The sequence below is a fragment of the Sabethes cyaneus genome, chromosome 2, assembly GCF_943734655.1.
Source record: "Sabethes cyaneus chromosome 2, idSabCyanKW18_F2, whole genome shotgun sequence".
NCBI lineage: Eukaryota > Metazoa > Arthropoda > Insecta > Diptera > Culicidae > Sabethes > Sabethes cyaneus.
The window spans coordinates 33792151-33816459 of NC_071354.1; the positions used below are offsets into that span (position 1 = coordinate 33792151).

At 38.2% G+C, this 24309-nt stretch overlaps 1 protein-coding gene across 1 annotated transcript in view; it reads right to left on the bottom strand.

The window, feature by feature from the left end:
- Positions 1-726: 726 nt before the first annotated feature.
- Positions 727-24309, bottom strand: part of LOC128734649 (tetraspanin-2A) — a 130242-nt gene continuing 106659 nt past the window's right edge. The window contains exons 3-5 of the mRNA XM_053828936.1: positions 23340-23516; positions 13069-13254; positions 727-801 (exon numbers count right to left, since the gene is read on the bottom strand). Coding sequence (XP_053684911.1) covers positions 727-801; positions 13069-13254; positions 23340-23516 — 438 coding nt within the window. The remainder of the gene's footprint in view (positions 802-13068; positions 13255-23339; positions 23517-24309) is intronic.

Below are 24309 nucleotides of genomic sequence, written 5' to 3' on the forward strand. Positions count from 1 at the left end.
GTAAGGGGTTTCCTCGAGAGAGCCAGAAGGACGATAGAGTGCCTGATGACTGCCGGCTGCAGTTAATTAGATGACATTATTAAATTTGTCTTCCGGAACCGCAATATTCTACCTACCGGTGCTAGGTGTGGGGAGGAGAGAGCCCGGCGAGTTTTATTTTGCCTTCATCCCAACCGAGACAGAGCGTAAAGCTATGGATTCGTCAGGGACTATCTTCCGGTGGTTGCACTCGAGACCAGTAGAGACGAAATTTGCTAAATAAGAACCACCCAAACATACAAGGGTCTCATCAACTGAAACTACGAAGAAGAATAATGGAACATAATTGAAAACTGCAAATTGAAGGATGGGAATTTTAATTGGACTGGTGACATCAGTATGGACCGACAGCAGAAGTAAACCTTGTCGGCAAAGTAGGTAAATTGTTGATGTTGTTTTTCGCTTGCTTCCCGAAGCGGAACGGTAAAACTTCCTTTCCTTCCAGGAGACTAAAATTTATTCTTAAATTATTCGTTGCTTTCCCTACAGAACTAGCAGAAAAAGTTTGCTTATTCAAATACGCCTTTAACAATAGAGTACTAAGATTATTGGATGAAAAAGAGGAAAAAACTGTCATAAAACTGTCAATAGCCGGTAGCAGCAGGTGTACTCCGCCCGGGGGGAGGGATGGATTAGGACTTTGTGCTGCAGCGGTTCGAAGCACGACTCCCTCGTGCTTTGCGATGTTTAGCGTCTGTACATGGCTTCCTCCTCACGTTTCAGGGCCTGCACCAAAACTACACCCAGGACAACGTTGGCGGTCTGAAATAGTAAAGAAAGAGCAAAAATAAAATCTTATTTATTATTAGAACACGACAATAGTAGAAAGAACAAAATTAGAACGTGCCTCAGCAACTACAGGGGTTTTGTAATTTTTGAAAGTTTTATAGTTTTCATCGGCATTAAAAATGTTATGGATGTTACATTTTATTGTGGAACTTTGACAAAAATTATATGACTTCGATGAAAAATCTGCTTCTGATAAGGTTGACAGTAAATCTTTGAAAATTGGAAAAATGTTGCTGCGTAACGCTTCACTATGATAAATTGCGGATTAAAATACAATTAAAAACAAAATTTAACAATAAACAACATAAAATTCAAACAGTGTTCTTAATCAAAATTTATAGAAAAACGACTAATATATATAAAGCTGGGATGAATTTGACATTAGTGGCATTTTTGTCTTTTCTTGGTCATCCTGGGTATGAAAAGGGGAAGGCAAATGAGGAGCTTCCAATATAGCTCTAGCCATCCCAAGCCCCTACCTAGCACCTCCACGTGGCCATGCCTGGTAATGCTCTATTGCTTGATGGTTCCCGGCTCCTGATCTCAAAAACGCAGTTTGGGGCAGCCGGCGGAGCCACACGGCCTTGCTAATAGGTAAGCCTAATATAAGATATTCAAATAATTTTTTTTTCGTTTTAGCTTATGAAGCGCCTCCTGCTATATAGTGAAATCTTTGGCCAAAACGAGTTTTAATACTGCACATGGATACCAGAAAAAAAAAATCAAATAAATTATTGGAAGCACTTATGGAAACTCAAAGGATGGAACTCTATTCCATTCGAAGGACTGTTGGTGAGATTGTTCTATTTTTGCCCATATATACCACATTTCATCATAATATCATATTATTAATATCATATATGTGGAAGGCAGGATGATGGAGTGGATTGCCAACCTAAATCCTTAAGGTCTGAAGCAAATATGGCACTTCTCAATTCAAAACAAACAAATCATCACGTGGGTTAAAGTTGGTACAGCGAAATTCATTATTACATGGAAGGATCCTAATGCTGGAAGGCGACTCTTATAAACTCGGAATGCGCACAAGTGCCTCTGCTTGTGGGTCCGCCCAATCCCTTTTGGTTCTTCTGTAACAGCATTAGTGCGAAATTCATTTGATAATCAAATTTGGATCTACTGTAAGGTCCGCCCAATCCCTTTTGGTTCTTCTGTAACAGCATTAGTGCGAAATTCATTTGATAATCAAATTTGGATCTACTGTAATTCTACCTACATACATTGGCAAGTCCTTGAAGTGATGGTGGCTTTCCCCTACTACTACTACTACTACTACTACTACTACTACTACTACTACTACTACTACTACTACTACTACTACTACTACTACTACTACTACTACTACTACTACTACTACTACTACTACTACTACTACTACTACTACTACTACTACTACTACTACTACTACTACTACTACTACTACTACTACTACTACTACTACTACTACTACTACTACTACTACTACTACTACTACTACTACTACTACTACTACTACTACTACTACTACTACTACTACTACTACTACTACTACTACTACTACTACTACTACTACTACTACTACTACTACTACTACTACTACTACTACTACTACTACTACTACTACTACTACTACTACTACTACTACTACTACTACTACTACTACTACTACTACTACTACTACTACTACTACTACTACTACTACTACTACTACTACTACTACTACTACTACTACTACTACTACTACTACTACTACTACTACTACTACTACTACTACTACTACTACTACTACTACTACTACTACTACTACTACTACTACTACTACTACTACTACTACTACTACTACTACTACTACTACTACTACTACTACTACTACTACTACTACTACTACTACTACTACTACTACTACTACTACTACTACTACTACTACTACTACTACTACTACTACTACTACTACTACTACTACTACTACTACTACTACTACTACTACTACTACTACTACTACTACTACTACTACTACTACTACTACTACTACTACTACTACTTTTTGTCTTTTCTACGTCCTTCTTCTATTATGTTTATATTGGCTAAGAACACGACATTACTCCGTGGACGCTTTGTGTTCCAGACACCTGCTCATCTGTTTTCATTACACCAATTTACCTATTGTAAGTAACAAAGAAGCAACGCCCCCCCCCCTTTTAAAGACAGGAGGGGTCCTAATTCACCATAAAAAAAATTTCTGCCTCCTGAAACCCCCACATATTCAATTTGCTTCCATTTGCTTGATTACTTCTCGAGTTATGAGGAAGTTTGTATTTCATTTGTATGGGAGCCCCCCTCCTAAAGGGGGGAGGGGTCTCAGTTGACCATAGAAAAAAATTTTGCATCCAAAAACCCCCTCATGCCAAATTTGGTTCCAGTTGCTTGATTACTTCACACAAAAATCGGTCAAACTTATTTTTGAGCTATTTTTAAATTGATTTTTTTAACATTTATTTGTCAATGCTTGGATTGTAGCGTGAAAAGCTTCCATTATAGTGTTCTGATAAAACTGGTGTCTTCGAATTTGTAAACGACGAAAATGTGATTGTCGTCCACAAACTATGTCCAAGCACGCTGTAATGAGTTTCTTAGAATTCTGAGACCCTTCGATTAAATCGAATTGAATTACCGGATAATTTTGAAAAATCCTCAAGTCCAAGTGGCCAGTCAGTAGTTCAACTTTGAAACATTCTATTTTTTCAGAAAACTGTAATACAAATCTTCTGATTTTCATGACCTTTTGCTTATTTTACAAATTCGTAACTCTTGAACCAAAAAAATCGTAAAACAAAATTTTTTCAGTTTCAAGTCTGAAAAGGAGTGCCACCTCAAGATCAGCTTGAAGTCCACATTCAAGTCTTATCTAAAATCACAAATTAAAGTTCGAATTGGTGTTGAAACTCCATTTTAATTCATCCAAATCAGAGTCCGAATTAAAGATTTAATTTAAGTTCAAACTGAATTCTAACTTCAAGTCCGAATTGATCAGATTCGGAGTCAAATCCAACCTAGCCTAACTCTAACTTGGGCCAAGTTTAAAATGGTCCAAGTTCATGTTGGTTCAAGTGCAAAGTTTACAAACTTCAAATAGGTCCTGATCCAAATCACTGGTTCAAGTCTAAACTAGTCCACGTTCAAATTGGTCAAAGTTCAAATCAATTTACTGTTAAAATTGGTCGAAATCCAAGTTGGTCCACCTCCAAATTGGTCCTAGTCTGCATTTGTTCAAATATAAGTTGGTCCATATCCAAGATGGTGCAGGTCCAAATCGGTTCAAGTCCAAATTTAACGTGGATCAACGTCTAAACTGATCCAAGTTTATGCTGGTCCGAATTCAAATTGATCCAAGTCCAAATAGACCTAAGTCTTAATTGATCCGAAACCAACTTGGTTCAAGTCTAAATTGATTCAATTCCAAGTTGGTCAAAGTTTAAATTAGTCCAGGTTCTAGTTGATCCGGGTCCAGATTGTTCCAAATCGTAACTGGCCCATGTCAAAATTAATGCAGATCAGGTCTAAATTAATCCAAGTCTAAGTTGCTCCAGATTAAAACTAGTCGAACTCGAACTAGACATCAAAGTCATCTTAGTCTAAATTGGTGCAAGCCCAGGTTGGTCCTGGTTGGATCCAGATGGATCCAAGACTAAATAGATCTTAATTTGCTGAAATCCAACGTGGTTGAAGTCTAAATTGTCCCTACTTTAAATTGGTTATAGTCTAAATTGGCTCAAATCCAAATTGGCCGAAGTCTAAATTAGTCTAAGTTTAAATTGGGCAAAATTTAAATTGGCTATAATTGGCCCAAATTCAAATTGACTCAGATCAGGTGTACATTAGCCAAAGTCCAAGTTGGACCGGGTTCAAATTGTACCAAGTCTAAATAAGTTCAAGTTTTATTAGCTGGCCCAAATCCTACTTGGTCCAAATCTAAGTTGTTCCAAGTCTAAATTGGTTAAAATCTCAGTTGGCCGATGTCCAAATTGGTTCAAGTCCAATTAAGCCAAATCCATGCTAGTCTAGATCAGGTCTAAATCAATCCAAGTCCAATTGGTTCACGTCAGTTTCATATTGGACAAAATCCAAATTGGTTCAAATCTAAGTTGGTTTAAGTTCAAATTAGCCTAACTCCAAATTGGTCTTAGTCCAAATTGGTTTTGAATCAATTTGAATTTGGACCACTTTGCACTTGATCCAATTTGGACCTGAACCAACTTCAATTAAAACTAATTCGGACTAGGACCAATTTGGAGTGAGACCAATTTGAACTTGGGCCAATTTAGATTTGAACCTATTTAGGCTAGGATCCTTATAGACCTGGACCAACTTGGACTTTCATCAATTTGTAACTGACGTGGGCTAACTTGGACTTGGACTAATTTAGACTTGCTCTGGACTTAGATGGAACATGGACTTAGATTAATTGGACTTGAACCAATTTGGACGGCAACCAACTGGGATTTGAACCAATTTAGACTAGGGCCAATATGAAGTTGGAGCAATTTAGACTTGGAACAGCTTAGACTTGAACTAATTTAGACATGAACCAATTTGGAATTGAATCAATTTAGACTTGAACCAACTAGACTTGCACCTATATATGTATGGATTAATTTGAGCCTGGACTAATTTGGACCAATGTAGACTAGGGGGGGGGGCGTGTAGCCACAAAGTTACGAGTCTACCTTGACAAGAGAGTTGTCGTGTGTTCGAATCAGGTTACTCGATATTAAGTGATATTAGCATGGGTTTATTCTCAGGCTCCTCTAAATTATTCCTTCCTGCATTTACCAACAATGATACCTCTTACTAGGGCAAGTTATGAGAAAGATACTTGCTCGAGGTGCAAATAAAGCCTCTTGTCCAAGGGCAAATTATCACTATTCTCCGCACTTACCGCGCTAGAGATCACCGATAGGTCAAAAGTAGTAAAATATAAAAGGAATAGGGTTACAAAAAACAGCGACACTCAAGAACGGATAATAAGCGGTTCGCTTACTCTATAGCGATACTGCGAAAAAACTAATCGCGGAATACTACACTTGGACGAAATCACGATAGATCAAAATACTGGTCGTAGTAATAATTTCCACACAGCAAAATGGCGAGATCAGATCTAATTTAGTTCAAGTCTAATTTGGTCCAAGTCCAACTTGGTTCAATTCTCAATTGTTCCAAATCCAAATTGGTCCTAGTCAACATTGGTTCATATCCAACTTGGTCTACGTCCAAGTTGGTCTAAGTCCAAATTGGTCCAAATTCAAATTGGTTCAAGCTCAATTTGATCTAATTCTAAGCTGGTCCAGGTAAATTGGTCCATGCTCAAGGTCCAAGTTGATCCAACTCTAAATCGGTTCAAGTCTTATTTGGCCCAAACCAGCTTGGTTGAAGTTTAAATTGCTCCAAATTGGTCGTAGTTTAAATTGATTCCAGTTCCAGTCGATCCAGTTACATATTGGACCAAGTTCAAATCGGCCCAAATTCAAATTGGTTTAAATCCAGTTGGTCCAAGTCCAAGCTGGTCCAGTTCAAGTCTAAATTGGTCTACGTCCTAGCTTGCTGCTGATCTGCATTGCTTTCACTCCAAATTGTTTTAAGTCTGAATTAGTACAATTCCAATTGATCCAAGTATAATTTGGTCCATTACTAAATTGGACCTAAGGTCAAGTCTGAATTAAAGTGCAAATTCAAGTACGGTTTGAAGTCCAAATTCTAGTTCGAACTGAAATCTAACTTCAAGTTTGAATTAGAGGTCAAATTCAAGTTCACATTACATATTTAGTTTCAAATTCAAGTCCAAAGTCAAGTCTAAACTAGACCAATTTTTATTTGATCAGTCCAAATTGGTCCGAGACTAAATAGGGTAAAGAACCGGGTTTAAGCAGTCTAAGCGGGTCACTGATTGTTTTACCTTATTACAAGCGATGGGTTGACTAAGTGGGGGATATCAGCATACCAATCTTCTTGCTATCTTTAGTTCTTCAAGCTGTTACCATTGGAAGACACTATTGTTGTGCTAAACTTTTGATTTTCCGCTTTAAAAGTTGGAGTGGTGGAACTAATTTTGATCAGACCGAACATATTTTCACCCTCAAGGTGCTTTTTTAAGCACCTGAAATCTGAATTTTTTTACGTCCCCGTAAAAAATCCCTCGAACTTTTCCCCCTATTCAGTAAGTTCGCGTTCCTATCCGCGACCTACTAATCGGCATCTGATGCGTAATCGGCATAGCGTATCGGCATAGATGCGTGAAATGCCATCTGTCTAAATTGTTTATCGGGGCATACACTCACCGCACCGTTCGGCAAACGGTATTCGTCGCCTCTTTTATTCTCTGGTGTTTTTATGGGAAACTGCGAGTTTGACGTCTCACTCGCTGTTCATAAGGATGGTGGGAGAACAAAAGAGGTAAACATATAGCAGTACAAACGATCCGACTTAGAACAGTGTTGTCGAAGCAAATAACATTGAAACACATCGTTGCTTCATTAAATCACTGAGAAAATCTTCGAAAATTATTGAAAAAACTGTTTGTTTTTAATAAAGAAAAATTAATTATGAACATACATTTCTCTTGAAAGTATTGAACCACGTTTTCACCATTGGAGGTTTCAGTTAATTTCAAACCTATAATTCTTATTTCCAGAACCGAAACAGTGTCTTGGCAACACGATAGTTCATCAGTTATGCTGCAGCTGCTGCTAATGGTGAACAGGTTCCGTCAATTCAGAATTTGTTTTCAGTTTTGTTATAAAATAATAAAACTTTCGGCTAGTGACAAAGCCTTAGATAATAGAAAAAAAGAGAGTGAATAATATGGTATGTGACAATTGAGTGCTCGACTTTTAGAGTGGTTGTAATCTGTGCTGAAAATGTGATGGATTCGTTAGTAGCGAGGTGGCGATTGCCTTCAGCAGCTGAAAAATGTATGTTTTTGGACAACAATTTTTAATTCATCATATTTCTTGTCGGAAACCCAATAAATTGTGTTTGTGTGAATCAAATGGATGGTTAAGTGATTTGTGAAGATGATCCTATCAAAAGATTTTGAAAATATGAATAAAAAAATTTCGGCTCATTTATGTTCAACTGATTAAAATAGGTGACACTGCTTAACTCGTTCCTTACCCTATTTATACGAAAAAAAGTGATGAAGACCCGAAAAGCTGAAAAGAAAGCAAAAGACGCTGGGAAAAAAGTTCCACTTTTCGTCCTTTAGCACCACTGTGCATTGATGTTGCACAAAACCGTAAGAAAGACAATCCTTAGCAAATGTGCCGGCATCGTTTTTGACGTAGGACTACGTCTTACGGCAAGGTTTGGAATAGGGTGTCATTCCAAAAAATCAAAAAATGCGAATTGGTCCAAGCCTAATATGACCAAAGACTAAACTTCTCCAACTCAAAATGGGTTCTTCAAGTCTAAATTGGTTCAAATCCAAATCGGTCTTAGTCCTAAATAATACAAATCGTAGTTCTGGACCAACTTTCAATCCAGCTCGGTCCAAGTCCGAGTTGGTCTAGGTCCAAATAGTTCCAAATCTAAGTTAGTTCAAATCCACGTTATTCTATGTCTGATTCGCAACCCAAATTCAAGTCTGAGTTTAAGCCCAATTTAATTGGATTTGGTGACCTCACACTTAGCACCATTGCGAGATAGAAACAGAGATTCGGGAGGGTAGGGGAAGGTGAATCTGACATATTTTGAGGATAGTAGCAAACGAAATCTGCAGGAAGATACTCAACTGGAATCCGCAGGGACAGCGCAGAAAAGGCAGATCTAAAGGCTAATGGCGGTATAGCATATCTATCAATACCTTTGTTTTTACTGAATTTCTAGGTTTCCCTGGGTGAGTTGCTACCTTAATTTGGTCAAAGTCCAAACAGATTCAAAATCAAATTGCAAATCGGTTCAAGTCCAAAATTGATCCAGATTAAAAATAAGTAGTTCAAGTCAAAATATATCCGAATCCAGATGGGACAGGGTCTAAGTTGGTCAAAGTTCAATTCATCTAAGTGCAACTTGGTTCAATCCCAAAGCAGTCCAAGTCCAAATAGGTTGAAGTTGGAATTGGTTTCGGTCTAAATTACTCCAACTTTAAATCGGTCCTAGTCTAAATTGGTTCGAATCAAAGTTAGTTCAGGTCCAATTAAGTCGAAATCTAAATTAATACAAGTCCAAGTTGGTCCAAATCGAAGTTGGCTCAAGTTCACGTTTTTCCATATCTGCATTCTAATCCAAGTTTAAGTCTGAGTTGGGTGTGAAAAGGGGAAGGCAAATGAGGAGCGTCCAACATAGCTCTAGCCATCCCAAGCACCCACCTAGCGCCTCCACGTGGCCATACCTGGTAATGCTCTATTGAGTAGCCAAGCTAGGAGGTGCGATACTGGGTGGTTCCCGGCTGCCTGATCTCAAAACCGCGGTTTTGGGCAGACGGCGAAGCCACACGGCCTTGCTAATAGGTAAGCCCAATATAAGTTATTTAAATTATTTTTTTCGTTTAGCCAAAGTAAAAACTTTGGCCAAAACGAGTTTTAATACTGCACGTGGAATGGACCAGAATGCACCAGAATGGAAAAATTAAATTAATTATTAGAAGCACTTATGGAACCTCAAAGGACACAACTCTATTCCATACGGAGGACTGGTGGTGAGATTGTTCTATGTTTACCCATATATACCACATTTCATCTTAATATCATATTATTAATAGATTGATATCATAAATGTGGAAGGCTTTATGATGGAGTGGATTGCTACTACTACTACTACTACTACTACTACTACTACTACTACTACTACTACTACTACTACTACTACTACTACTACTACTACTACTACTACTACTACTACTACTACTACTACTACTACTACTACTACTACTACTACTACTACTACTACTACTACTACTACTACTACTACTACTACTACTACTACTACTACTACTACTACTACTACTACTACTACTACTACTACTACTACTACTACTACTACTACTACTACTACTACTACTACTACTACTACTACTACTACTACTACTACTACTACTACTACTACTACTACTACTACTACTACTACTACTACTACTACTACTACTACTACTACTACTACTACTACTACTACTACTACTACTACTACTACTACTACTACTACTACTACTACTACTACTACTACTACTACTACTACTACTACTACTACTACTACTACTACTACTACTACTACTACTACTACTACTACTACTACTACTACTACTACTACTACTACTACTACTACTACTACTACTACTACTACTACTACTACTACTACTACTACTACTACTACTACTACTACTACTACTACTACTACTACTACTACTACTACTACTACTACTACTACTACTACTACTACTACTACTACTACTACTACTACTACTACTACTACTACTACTACTACTACTACTACTACTACTACTACTACTACTACTACTACTACTACTACTACTACTACTACTACTACTACTACTACTACTACTACTACTACTACTACTACTACTACTACTACTACTACTACTACTACTACTACTACTACTACTACTACTACTACTACTACTACTACTACTACTACTACTACTACTACTACTACTACTACTACTACTACTACTACTACTACTACTACTACTACTACTACTACTACTACTACTACTACTACTACTACTACTACTACTACTACTACTACTACTACTACTACTACTACTACTACTACTACTACTACTACTACTACTACTGCTACTGTAATCCAAGTTCAATTGGTGTCTAATTTCAAATTCACATTTAACCCTCTAGTGCCCTAGTTTTGTTCTCTAGATTCTTTTGCTTTCGCGCGAAATAAATGTTTCCGATCAACGTTATTAATCAATTTTTCAACCAATAATGAGAAGATATGAGCGATATATTAATATATAAAAGTAAAGTTAGAGGAATTTCTAGGGATTTATAGAGAAACATCTCCAATCCACCAAATTGGTCACAAGCGGGTCAAGCACAAATTCAAGCCCAAATTTGAACTTAAATTAAAATTCAGACTCAAGTTCAATTTGAAGTCTAAATTTAAACACGAACTGGAGTTTCAAGCCAACCGTACGGTACACATTAAAGTCTAAATTAAAGCCCAAATACTAGTCTAAATTGGAGTCCAATTTCAAGTCCGAATTGCAGTTGAAATTAGAGTCCGAATTTAAGTCCGAATTGGAATCGAAAGTGGCAAAAGCAAAATTTAAAATGAATTTTCAAAATTTTAAATGCGAAATATAAATTTAAAATAGAAGACTAAAAAACAAAAATCAAAGGTGGAAACCAAAAAGACGAAAAGTGTAAAAGTCTGAGAAGACGAACTTTCGAAATTCGCAAGCTTGAAAAATTCACCTTTACGGAGTTTAAAATTTGAAATGTTGTAAAAGCCTTAAATTCAGATAAGTCAAAGAATAAAATAAGCGATAAGTCGATAAGCTGAAAATTCGAAACATTGAATGAGGAGAGTCCAAGTCCAAGTTCAAAAAACCTCAACGAGTCTCAAAGAGCCCAAGAAATCAAAAAGTGTTGATTATTTTTTTTCCTATTTATTTTAATTTAATTATTCAAGATTTATTTGCATCGGGCATATAGCGAAAACCAAATGCATTAAGCATAAGATCCCTCTACCAAATGCTTCAGCTCCAATTCAATGCATTCCTCTTGGTAAAATATTTTTTCCAATACCATTCCACCAACAATAAAGTTGCTGGAACTCAAATCCAATATCCGTTGCAATATTCTAGCATGAAAAAAAGTCGCTCTCGATGATAACAGCATCATGACATGACAAGGAAGAACGATGAAAAAAATGACGAATTTCACTGGTAAGTAATCCATCCGTTCGTCAGCTCGAGAATGCACAGTTCGTTGCGGGAATTAATTTGACAAATGCAACAGGTTCTTTTTTCGTGGAAAAAATGGAGCAGGATTTTAGTTTCTCGATTCCTTTCCAAACCTTTTCATAGCTCAACTATCCAAAAAGAATGGATCATAAAGGCGCGAACGGATAATGGCATTGGGTAAACGAACTTATGCTTTTAATTCCTCTTTGATTCCTCTGGCCTAGCCTGGCCTTCTAGCTTTCACAAATTAACAACCAACGTGTTTACCAGTTTTGATTTGCAAAAGCAAACGACTAAGCTTCACTGCGAGGAAACAAATACGCAATTAATTTAATATGTGTTTAGTGATACGTTGGAAAAACGATGCTGGAACTCGAAAGGGTGGAATTCGAGCCCAAGCACAACTTTTTTCTCGATTTTAATCTATCCCAAAGGTATTGCCTGCAAAAACGTCCCACCCACCGGGTGGGTGTCAGCAAGGATTGATTGTACACAACATCTGCGTCGCTGTCGGGGTTTCAAATCTTATATTTTGCATCACTAGGGTGAGCAGGTATTCAATTACTTTTTTCTACTTGATTTAGCTAACAATCTCAACTAGGTAATAATACATTCATGGCTTTCAGAAATTTTCTTCGTATTAAATGTAAGTTAGTTTGCAGAAAAGCCTGCCGCCGACAGCCACCCCGACAACCGACGCCATCTAATTTACATTCGCCGCACGTACGATTATTTTCCCATTAACTTGCGTTTTCATTCTACAGCGCAGAAAAGCCAAATCGGAGCTGTTTTTCTTTTAACACGCACACATATATCCCCACTTGCCAGTACCTAATACCAAACCGTGTCAAATAACAAGCAAATTATCCACGCATTCTTACCCTGCCGCCGCGCTCGGAAAAGTTTCCGATTTAATCAGCGCTCGCGGAAGGACGAAATATACATAGAGGTATGAACGTGCGAGTCGCTAAATGATTGGCACATTTCTTGCAAGCTCAACCAACATTTACAATTCAAATCTCATGTCGAGAAGCATTTATTCGCGTGTTTTATTTTATCCTTCGAGAGGAGCACCCATTTCAGGATCTTCCATGCGTGAACGGAAAATCGTTAAAATAACTCACGAGACGTCATCTGTCGTCACCACCGCACAGTGCGAGTGGAATTAGGCTCTGCTGATTGTTTAATGGGTTCCTGCCGCCCGCCCGTTCGGGAGGTACGTTGTATTATGAAAACTTGCTTAGCTATGCCCCCGGCAGTGGTAACGTTCCGCTTCGGTGGCGTGGCTGGCGGTAGGGGAAAAGTAAACTTACGTGAATTGCCGACAGGATCATGGCCATAATGGCGGCCCAGATGGATTTGTCCTCCAGGAACCAAGTCAACTCGTCGACGCAACCGTGGAAGAAGGCATTCCCGGTGACGGTGTCACGGCACTCCAGCGGAAGGGGCTGACGTAGGACCATGTAGTCGTTGGGACCGTCCGCTCCGCAGCACCCGATCTGTTGAGGCGAGGGGAAAAAGAACAGAATGAATTATCGTTTTGATTTAGCACAGTATTTGCATAAATCTTGGATTGGATTATTGTTTTTAGTTCTGTTAAAATTGGATTCTAACTCCGAATATAAATTTGATATGTAGTCATGAAGAATAAGAAGTAAGATGATGTCGTCTGTTCAACTTCGTATATAAATTGGTTCAATGAAATCAATACCGAAGCTTCATCTCATAAGATTTTCCATGTAGATCAATAAATAAACATTTAGCTCCGTGTGTAGCGCATTCCTCTCGAGCTGCCGACCGGCACTACTGCTCGAACATGCACCTGTTATTTTTGCCCCCGTAAATATTTTCGGTCAACATGTTTTTCCACTTTCCCCCCAAACCACACCGGCCGGCACTGGCGCTGGTTGCTGGAATTGTTGGAATCTGTTCAAAAATGTTTCTCGAAGCACCATTCTCCGGCCGGACGAGACAATGTGCTCGGCTTGTTCACTTGCCCACAATGTGCTCGGCTTGTTCACTTGCCCTTCCGTTGCATTGCGTCCGCCGGGCTGCCGGCCGTCTTTCTCGGGCGGAAGAAAAATAGGTACAAGCAGAAATAATAACCTAAACCAAACAACAAGCGATTCCTGCTCAAGCAGAAGTCCCGTCTGATAGCATTGTCCTGTTGTTGGTTCAATAATGTCTTCCCTTCTGGAAGGGACCGTTTGCCGTGGCCGGGCTATATCATCTTGACCAGATTCTAGTTGCTGCTTCTCTTGTGTTGCTGGGATATTGCTTTCTTGGTTAGAATCGACCGAACGGCTGCAGCTGGTGCACGTTGTCGGTCGGTGGGAGTTTAGCAAAATCAAACATCGTACCTGCTCTGTCCGAGGAAACCAAACATTTAAAAATAATCTATCGACAGCGAGATTTTACGGAAACGATTTCAACTTGCGGGGAAAGTGATGCAAAATATTGAACTTACTACTCAACAATACAAAAATTTGATGTCGTGATAATCATAAACCCAAACAGGGAACTGATAAGTCTGTTTTTGGGAAATTTTTGACCATGTGATATTTTAAAGCAGCTGAAACCATTCGGAATTAACGTAGGATTCATCTTCCGTACCATCAAGCGATCGATAATGTATTGATCAACCATTTGCTTCACATCGTCGAAAACACTACAAGAATGCACCTTACTGCTTCCAACAAGATTCTGCACCGTCTCACCAGGCGAAAGCTACACCGGCTTGGTGTGAAGATAATTTTTCGGATTTTATTTCTTCGAAAAAGCGATATGCCATTTTGCCTGATTTGAATCTTCTCGGCTTCTCTTCATGAGCTAACATGCTAGGCAAACTTGAGAGCACCAAAAATTGACTGTGGATACTTTCAAGCAACATATGGAAAAGATTTGGGATGAAATTCCTTCGGGTATGGTGTGTGCCAGCTGTAACGCTTTTTAACAACGGTTGCGATTGGTAATTAAGCAAACTAAGCAAAGCAACACGAGATTTTAATTGGAGTAATTTAAGATAAATGTTATAGATAAACTTTACACGAAATACACCCAAATTAAAATTTATGCATACGTGTTGTTTTTCTAACCATTTACACTACTGAGAGTTATTGCTACTCACTCTAGTTTAAAAATTTAAGGCACAAAGAGCCAAAATGTATAAAAGCTTCGAGATAAAATCAAAAATCCAACATTTCAAAATGTAAAAGTTAGTCCAAAAATCGAAAAAGCAAGGAAATAGACGTTTAGAAAATATGTAGAAAGTCGAAAGAAGTCGAAGTCGAAAGTTAAAGAAGAAGATGGAAGAAAACAGAAGATAGCAGGAGACAAAAGTAGACAAAATAAGGCAGAAGACAGCGGAAGTAGACAAAAGACGGAAGAAAACAGATGAAGATGTAAGAAGATAGAAGAAGACAAAAGACGTAAGAATACTGAAGAGGACAAAAAAGACAGAAAAAACAGAAGAAAACAGAAAAAGACAACAGCAGACAGAAAAACATTCCAAGTAACAATTTGGGTTTTCTTACACTCTTATGATGGCATTTTAGACCAAAATTGGTCATGAAAACGTGAAGTCTGTCGATAAAGAAGGGTCAAGTATTCGACAGACGTTTAAGCCCAAGGCTTTTTTGGTCATGAAAACCGCCATAAGAGTACAAGAAAACTCACACTGTTGCTTGGGATAAGAAGACAGAAGATGGAAGAAGAGGTAGACAGAATAGTAGAAGTTAGCGATAGTAAACAGAAGACTGAAGAAAAGAGAAGAAAACGAAAGAATAAAGGAGAGGTGAAGAAAGACGGAAGAGCTCAAAAGAAGACAAAAAAAAAAGACAAGGCAGAGAAAGACTGGAGAGGACAGAAGAAGACAAGAATACAGAAGAATTCGGTAGAAGACAAAAGAATACAGAAAAAAGCGGGAAAAGACCGAAAAAGACACAAAAAAAATAGAAATAAAAATAGATACAGGGTGCTCCACCTTTTATGTCAGTATGAAAACATTGAATAATTTTAAGAAAAAACAACCGATTTCTATTAGTAATGCATTTTTATTTAGTTTGGTTCCGGAAAATTTTCTTGGTTTAGTTTTTGAAAACAATATCAATTAAGTGACCACCTTTATTAGAAATTACAAATTGACTCCTTTTTTCCGCGTTTTCCATTACTTTTTTGAGCATCTCGGGTGTTATTGCGTCGATTTCCGACCGAATATTTGCCTTGAGCTCGTCAATAGTTTGTGGCTGGTTGTCGTAAACCTTGCTTTTCAGATACCCCCACAAAAAGTCCGGGGGGGGGGGGGGGGGGTAAAATCAAGTGATCTGGGTGGCCGTCCCAGACGTCCCGGAAATTTATCAATAGCCTTCGCGCATTTGTGGGCAGACATAATGAGCCAACATCCACCGATATCGACTTCCATCGACAGTTTCATTTTCTTTGAAAAAATATGGATCAATGGTGGTTTTGGCGCAAATCCCGACCCACACAGTTATTTTCCGGTCATGCAAGGGCATTTCGTGAATCTCGTGAGGATTCTCCGTTCCCCAAATGCGGCAATTTTACTTATTAACACCGCCAGAGAGGTTGAAATTGGCCTCGTCAGTCATCAAAATTGTTAACGACTATTTTCGATGTAAAGTGTCACTATTTCAGCGCGTTCTTTCGGTGTGAAGCGATACATGGCGAAAATTGTATTGACCATTTCAATTTCCAAAACATATCTAATGAAAGAAATCTGTTGGTAAATGTGAAAGTTATACAGCGTTTACATATCGACATAAAAGGTGGAGCACCCTGTATAAAAATACAAGAGAGAAAAGAACAGAAGAATAGAGGGAAAAGAGAGAAAATACAGAAGAAAAGCGAAGAATACAGAAAAAGTAAGAAGAAAGAGGAGTATATAACCAAACGGAAGAAAAAAAAAGCAGACAGAAGAATACAGAAGAGGATAACAGAAAACGGAAGGAAACAGAAGACGACAGACGAAGACAGTAATAGACGGAGGTAGACAAAACAAGGCAGAAGAGAGCAGTAATTGACAGAAGACGGAAGAAGACAGAAGAATACGGACGAATACAGAAGAGGACAAAAAAATAAGTAAATCAAAGATAGAAAAAGACAAAAGAAAACAGAAAGAGATAAGGAAACAGAAGTATACCGAAGAGGACGCAAGATGTCAGAAGGAGACAAGTAGTTGGAAGTAGACAGGGAAAGACTGAAAGATAGAAGAAGACAGAACAAAACAGAAGAAAGTATAGGAAGAATAGAGAAGAAAAAACAGAGAGAAGAAGAGAAGAAATCAGAAAAAGATAGAAGAAAACAATAGTTGACAGAAGAATAAGAAAAAAGCCAGAAACTAGAACCCAGAAGCAATAACCCAAATATCGTAATATTAGAGTAAAAAATTCAAAAAATCGGGAAGTCTTGAAATAGAAAACTCGTGATTTAAGAATAACGAAAGTAGAACTAATAGTAAATACATTTTATAATTGTTTTGTAGACGTCTGATGATGGCCGAAGGAACAGTAAGCAGAAACGTCACACCAAATCAAAAGTTTTTGATTTTCACCGAAAAGAATCAACAGGTTCTAATAATATTAGTGCCACGGTAATCTAAATAAGCAAATTAACTGCAAAAGTGTGAAAAGTGAGAAACAAAATTCAAAAATCAGTCAAAAAGCGCAAAGTCTACAAATCCTTGAAGTCGAAAGCTTAGTAACTCTTAAAATTGCAAACCTGAGGTAAAACAGTCGAAGAATTCAAATTTCAACTTAAACAGAAGAATAGAACAGCTGAACAGTCAAAAAGTCAAAATGCTACAAGTCCGTTCAATCAAGAACTTGGTACGTCAAACAAGCAAAGTTTAAAAGTCCAAACTGATTACAAACTAAGTTTTTACATGAACTTTTAATGAAATTTACATGAAAAAAAAGAACAACAGAAAAAGCCATGAAATCAACAAGCTAGGTATGTAGGAATTAACTGGTAAAAGCCGGAAATTTACAAAGTCAAAAGCCTGTCGCAAAATCATCAATATAATTTTTAATATTGAAAATTAAAAACACTAAATTTCAGACGCAAATTAGAAGTCACAGTAATAATGCTTTATAACCAATCAGTCTAAAAAAATAAAAAATTTGGAAAAAAATGAAAAATTCTTACACGTACATAAAACGCAAATTTTATTTTTTATTTATTTAGCTTGCTCGGCCATCTAAACCGCAAATTGATAGTTAAAAAATTAAACAACGGATGTATAGAAAACCGTTAAATCGGAAATCTAGGCATTCTACAAATCACAACGTGGAATAGTCGAGTAATGAAAAACGAAAATCTGGCTAGTCGAAAAATTAAAAATGGAAAAGTCGAAAAGCCAAAAACTCAAAAATTGTACATTCAAAAAATAAAGTGGAAAGACCGAAAAGTTGAACGAGCGAACAACCAGCAGAAAGTCAAAAACTTCAAAAATCAAAAAGCCGAAAAGTGGTGGACAAATAAACAAATTGAAAAATAAAATAAAAATCAAAAAATCGAAGATAAAATGACGAAAATTCGACAAGTCAAAAAATTACAAATTTGAAAAGCTCAAAAGTCGACGAGTCGTAAAGTTGAAAAGCCAAAACAGCGCAAGTTGATAATTTGAAAAGTAAACAAATTTAAAACCCAAAGAGTTGAAAAATCAGAAAACTAAAAAGTCGGAAGGCAATAAGGCCAACAACTGAAAAGTTGAAAAGACATTACTAAATTCGAAAAGGTAAAAAATTGAATTGTTTTAAATCCAAAAAGGCGAAAAACCAAAACGTTAGAAAGTCATAGCATCAAAAACTCAAAATGTCAAACAGTAGAAAAGCCAAAACCCGGACATTCGACATGACCGAAGTCTAATCTACAAGCCGAAAAATCGTATTATTGATATAATATCGATAAATCAAAAGATCTGTCTGTCTGTCTGTCTGTCTGTCTGTCTGTCTGTCTGTCTGTCTGTCTGTCTGTCTGTCTGTCTGTCTGTCTGTCTGTCTGTCTGTCTGTCTGTCTGTCTGTCTGTCTGTCTGTCTGTCTGTCTGTCTGTCTGTCTGTCTGTCTGTCTGTCTGTCTGTCTGTCTGTCTGTCTGTCTGTCTGTCTGTCTGTCTGTCTGTCTGTCTGTCTGTCTGTCTGTCTGTCTGTCTGTCTGTCTGTCTGTCTGTCTGTCTGTCTGTCTGTCTGTCTGTCTGTCTGTCTGTCTGTCTGTCTGTCTGTCTGTCTGTCTGTCTGTCTGTCTGTCTGTCTGTCTGTCTGTCTGTCTGTCTGTCTGTCTGTCTGTCTGTCTGTCTGTCTGTCTGTCTGTCTGTCTGTCTGTCTGTCTGTCTGTCTGTCTGTCTGTCTGTCTGTCTGTCTGTCTGTCTGTCTGTCTGTCTGTCTGTCTGTCTGTCTGTCTGTCTGTCTGTCTGTCTGTCTGTCTGTCTGTCTGTCTGTCTGTCTGTCTGTCTGTCTGTCTGTCTGTCTGTCTGTCTGTCTGTCTGTCTGTCTGTCTGTCTGTCTGTCTGTCTGTCTGTCTGTCTGTCTGTCTGTCTGTCTGTCTGTCTGTCTGTCTGTCTGTCTGTCTGTCTGTCTGTCTGTCTGTCTGTCTGTCTGTCTGTCTGTCTGTCTGTCTGTCTGTCTGTCTGTCTGTCTGTCTGTCTGTCTGTCTGTCTGTCTGTCTGTCTGTCTGTCTGTCTGTCTGTCTGTCTGTCTGTCTGTCTGTCTGTCTGTCTGTCTGTCTGTCTGTCTGTCTGTCTGTCTGTCTGTCTGTCTGTCTGTCTGTCTGTCTGTCTGTCTGTCTGTCTGTCTGTCTGTCTGTCTGTCTGTCTGTCTGTCTGTCTGTCTGTCTGTCTGTCTGTCTGTCTGTCTGTCTGTCTGTCTGTCTGTCTGTCTGTCTGTCTGTCTGTCTGTCTGTCTGTCTGTCTGTCTGTCTGTCTGTCTGTCTGTCTGTCTGTCTGTCTGTCTGTCTGTCTGTCTGTCTGTCTGTCTGTCTGTCTGTCTGTCTGTCTGTCTGTCTGTCTGTCTGTCTGTCTGTCTGTCTGTCTGTCTGTCTGTCTGTCTGTCTGTCTGTCTGTCTGTCTGTCTGTCTGTCTGTCTGTCTGTCTGTCTGTCTGTCTGTCTGTCTGTCTGTCTGTCTGTCTGTCTGTCTGTCTGTCTGTCTGTCTGTCTGTCTGTCTGTCTGTCTGTCTGTCTGTCTGTCTGTCTGTCTGTCTGTCTGTCTGTCTGTCTGTCTGTCTGTCTGTCTGTCTGTCTGTCTGTCTGTCTGTCTGTCTGTCTGTCTGTCTGTCTGTCTGTCTGTCTGTCTGTCTGTCTGTCTGTCTGTCTGTCTGTCTGTCTGTCTGTCTGTCTGTCTGTCTGTCTGTCTGTCTGTCTGTCTGTCTGTCTGTCTGTCTGTCTGTCTGTCTGTCTGTCTGTCTGTCTGTCTGTCTGTCTGTCTGTCTGTCTGTCTGTCTGTCTGTCTGTCTGTCTGTCTGTCTGTCTGTCTGTCTGTCTGTCTGTCTGTCTGTCTGTCTGTCTGTCTGTCTGTCTGTCTGTCTGTCTGTCTGTCTGTCTGTCTGTCTGTCTGTCTGTCTGTCTGTCTGTCTGTCTGTCTGTCTGTCTGTCTGTCGAAAAATTGAAAAAACAACAAATAGAAAAATCGAAAAGTCGACAAGGTAGTAGTAAGTTGTTATCTCTAAGCGTCTGAAAGTAGAAAAATCGGAAAGTAAAAATATACAAATATTCGAAAATATGGAAAGGTCAAAAAGCTGAAAAGTAGAAAGGCCGTTAAGTCTAGCAATCGTAAATTCGAAGAATTGAAAAGTCGAACATTCGAAAAGACGAAATGGTCGAAAGCCAAACAATTGAAAACGCAATAAGTCAAACTTTAGAAAGGTCAATACATTAAGCAATAAAAAATCGAAAAATCAATAAGGCGAAAAGTATAAAACTAAAAAACGCCTAAAAGCTGAAAAGTCGAAAAATAAAAAAAAGAAACAAATAATAGAAAATATCGAAGAAACTGGAAGCGAAAATGTCGAAAAACTGAAAAGTCTAATATTCTATCATTCGAAAAGTTGAAAGGTCGAAAAAGTTAAACATCCGAAAGGTCGAAATACCAAAAAGTTATAAACTCGAATAGTCGACAAGGCGAAAAGTTAAAATATCTACAAGTTGAGTCGACTTTTCAGACTAAGTCAGTATGTCTAACAGCAGAAAAACGAATTTTCGAAAACTGTCGGTAATTTAAAAAGTCTATAAGTGAAAAAGACGAAACGCTAGAAAAAACCGTAAAACCGAAGAGTCGAAAAGCTGAACAGTCGAACATTCTAACATTCGAAAAGCCGAAAACAGGAAATGTCTAAAAATCGAAAAGTTGAAAAGTCACAAAGACAAAAATCATAGAGTTGAAAAGCCTACAAGTCATCAAATTGTAAAATCGAAATGAAATGAAAATTCGAAAAGTTGAAAAGATCAAAAACCTAAAAATAGTCATAAAGTCGGAATGTCGAAAATTTTAAAAATCGACGAGTTGAAAAGATTATATTTTCAAACGTTAGATGCCGCAAAATCAAGCTCGTGAAATCTAAAAGTCAAAAAGTCGACACGGCGACAATCCATAAACTCAAAGATTCAACAGTCTAAAACCCAGAATCTAAAAATCGAAAAGTTTGTAACTTAGAAAGCTTAGAAGTTTAAAGTCAAAAAATATACTGAAATTCAAAAAGTCAGGCGACAAGTGAAACAGTATTAATATGCTAAAATCAAGAAATCGAAATGTTGAAAATCCGAGAGATGTAATATTTTTAAGTTGAACAGATGAAAAGGCGAAAAACAAAAGATCGAAAAGTATGGAAAAAAATTGTAAATTCGAAGTGTCAAAATCAAAAAGTCTAAATATCAAACTTCGAAACATTAAAACAGACCTTAATTTAAAGATGTAATACAATTAAAAAAAATTCAAAAAGTTAATAAAATCGCAATTTTGATAAATGTTGAAATCAAACCGAAAGTATCCCTACTAACACAGTTGTTACAAAGTAGTTGTGGCAACCGATATAAATCCGGTTATAAATAGGTTGATGCAACTAGAAGTGCTAAAATTGTGCTGCTTGGGATGTAAACCAAGTCCAAATTTTGAACATTGAAAAGTGATAGTCACAAAGTCAAAAAGTATAAAAAATCGGAGAACCGCAAGTTGAAATCGTCGAAATGTCGAAAATTCAAAAAGTTTAACGTTCAAAAATGGAAATTAAATGGAAAATCGAAAATTTAAAATTCAAAAAGTAAAGTCGAGACACGCCAAAAAGTCTCCCAGCTGGCACCAAATCGCACATTATTGTACTAAAATTATTGTAAATGACTTGTAACAAATTTGGAATCGTCAATAAATTGCGCTCAAGTTGGTTTTCAATCGTATATAATGATAGTAACTGACACAGATACGATTTTCTTCACAGAGTTGTATAACAGTACGGAGAGAGTCGCGCTTAATCGGATATTATCGTATATGAATACCTACATAGACGAAACGAGTATAATTATTCCTCATAACGTATATCACCTTCAAAATGGTACGGATATGCCAGTATTGCGCTTAATGCAATTTACGATTTATTAGCATGCATATCTGTACGTAATGCTGATTTTTAACATTTCTATCCTACATAAAAAAATTCTCGCTGTGCTAACAATCGAAAACTAAGAAACTTGATCGGCACAGGTGAAAAGTTATTAGTTTTTAAATGAAATTTTCACAAATTGGGAAAACACGTCTCAACTGCTAATCCAAAACACTGCTTCTTTCTTTGGAATTAATGGATTTCATTGAAATAAATTGTTTTTGTAAGGTAAATATTAGATATCAATTAGAAACTCTTTTTTGCAGACAATTCTCAGCGGTAAAACGGCACAAGTTTAATTATTTCAGTTATTCACCCGTCCTTGGAGCTGTACGGTGGGCTATAATATAAAAAGCCGTGCGCCTCCATTAATGGGTGATTTCAATGCAATCAAAACTGTGCATCACATTTCTAGTAGGAATTATTTGAAACTTCTCATTAGAAATTGACAGCGAAATTTTGTAATTAAAAGATTTTTGTTAGAAGATTTTTCCATTTTTAACATTTACCATCGCAATTGAAGATATATTTTATATTTAAGATTTAAACTCAGTGCTATGAAGCTGAATGAAGGTGGCTCAATAATCAGACCCGTTTCGTTAGACAAACCCTCTGCTCAGAAATGGGTTTCCGATATTTCGATAGACAATTCAATAGCATTATTTTGCGAAGCAAACTTAATTGAAACCGAAAACGAGACACTGGTTCACTGCACCGTTTTGTTTACCGACTTTACCGGAAATGGATATTCAAGTTAGTGGATGGAAATCATTAGAGTTTTTCCCCCATTTATCCCGGCTTCTGCTCGGTAGACAAACAACCATTATCGGGTTCGATTTCAGCCTCAACGTTCAATAGCTCGGGAATTGTTCGTCGCTGAATGGTAGGAAAATAAATAGTCGTCTATAATGAATTGCTCGTTCGGAGCTAAGATTTACATCGCCCATACCCTCTACTCTACTAGGTTGGATATAGAAAAGCTCACATTTTCCTGGATCAGCTTGAGTGCGGCAGCCGAACGTGGGTCCTCCGAGGTCATAATGAAGCGAATCATGGTTTGACGAATCAACGGCTGGATGCTGGAGTTCACGGTGGAGAAGTCTAGAATAATGGCCGATCCAGCCACGGTCACAATAAACAGGAACACCTGGGTAGCGATGAACTGAAATTAAAGGAAAAGAAAAAAAAAATAAAGCATCAGATTATTTTCCGATCCTGAAAGCAAAGCTCATTCTTCCATTTTATTGCCGGCAAACGTCGACCCTTCAATATCGAAGATATTGGAAGGCATTCGCATTGTAAACCATATTTAAATTAGCCTTCATAATTTTTCATCTCGGAATTTTACTCCCATTCAGTTCGATATCCTTTCAGAAACGGATCGCTTTTGAAGAACCGTTCCTTCCCATTCAGTTCGGTATAAAGTATTCATCGAACCATTATCCCGAAAACTAATTCAATTCACCTGAGCTGAGCCAACCAGCAGCTGTGTGGTTCTGTTCGGCTGTGGCTGCCAAAGTCATTCCTTCTACAACCGGAAGGCTAACCACAAAAGCAAGGCAGGTATAATGGAAACCACTCGTCTCCTTCGGTGCCCGTGGAAATTCAATTTGACCCCTTCGGATGCGCCCAGTTCCCAGCAGCCCAGCAGTTGTTCGGTTCCAGCTGCTGCCGCCAGCAAACGCAGCCGTTCGATATCGGGTCCCGGCCGACCCGTGTGCCGTGTGCCTCCCAGCTTGCCTCCACACTACTTAAGTGTGTAATCAACTGGCGTTCGGAAAATGGGAAAAAGTCGATTCAAGCGAGAATATTTACTGAATGGCAAAGTGCAGTCAAGGACCGGCGCGCCAGTCCCAATCGACCCCGAAGAGGCCCACACAACTGCAAATGTGCCGGATTTTTATTCCACCTGGCCGGAGAAGAAGTGCAACAGAGCAGCAGCAGCAGCAGTGGCG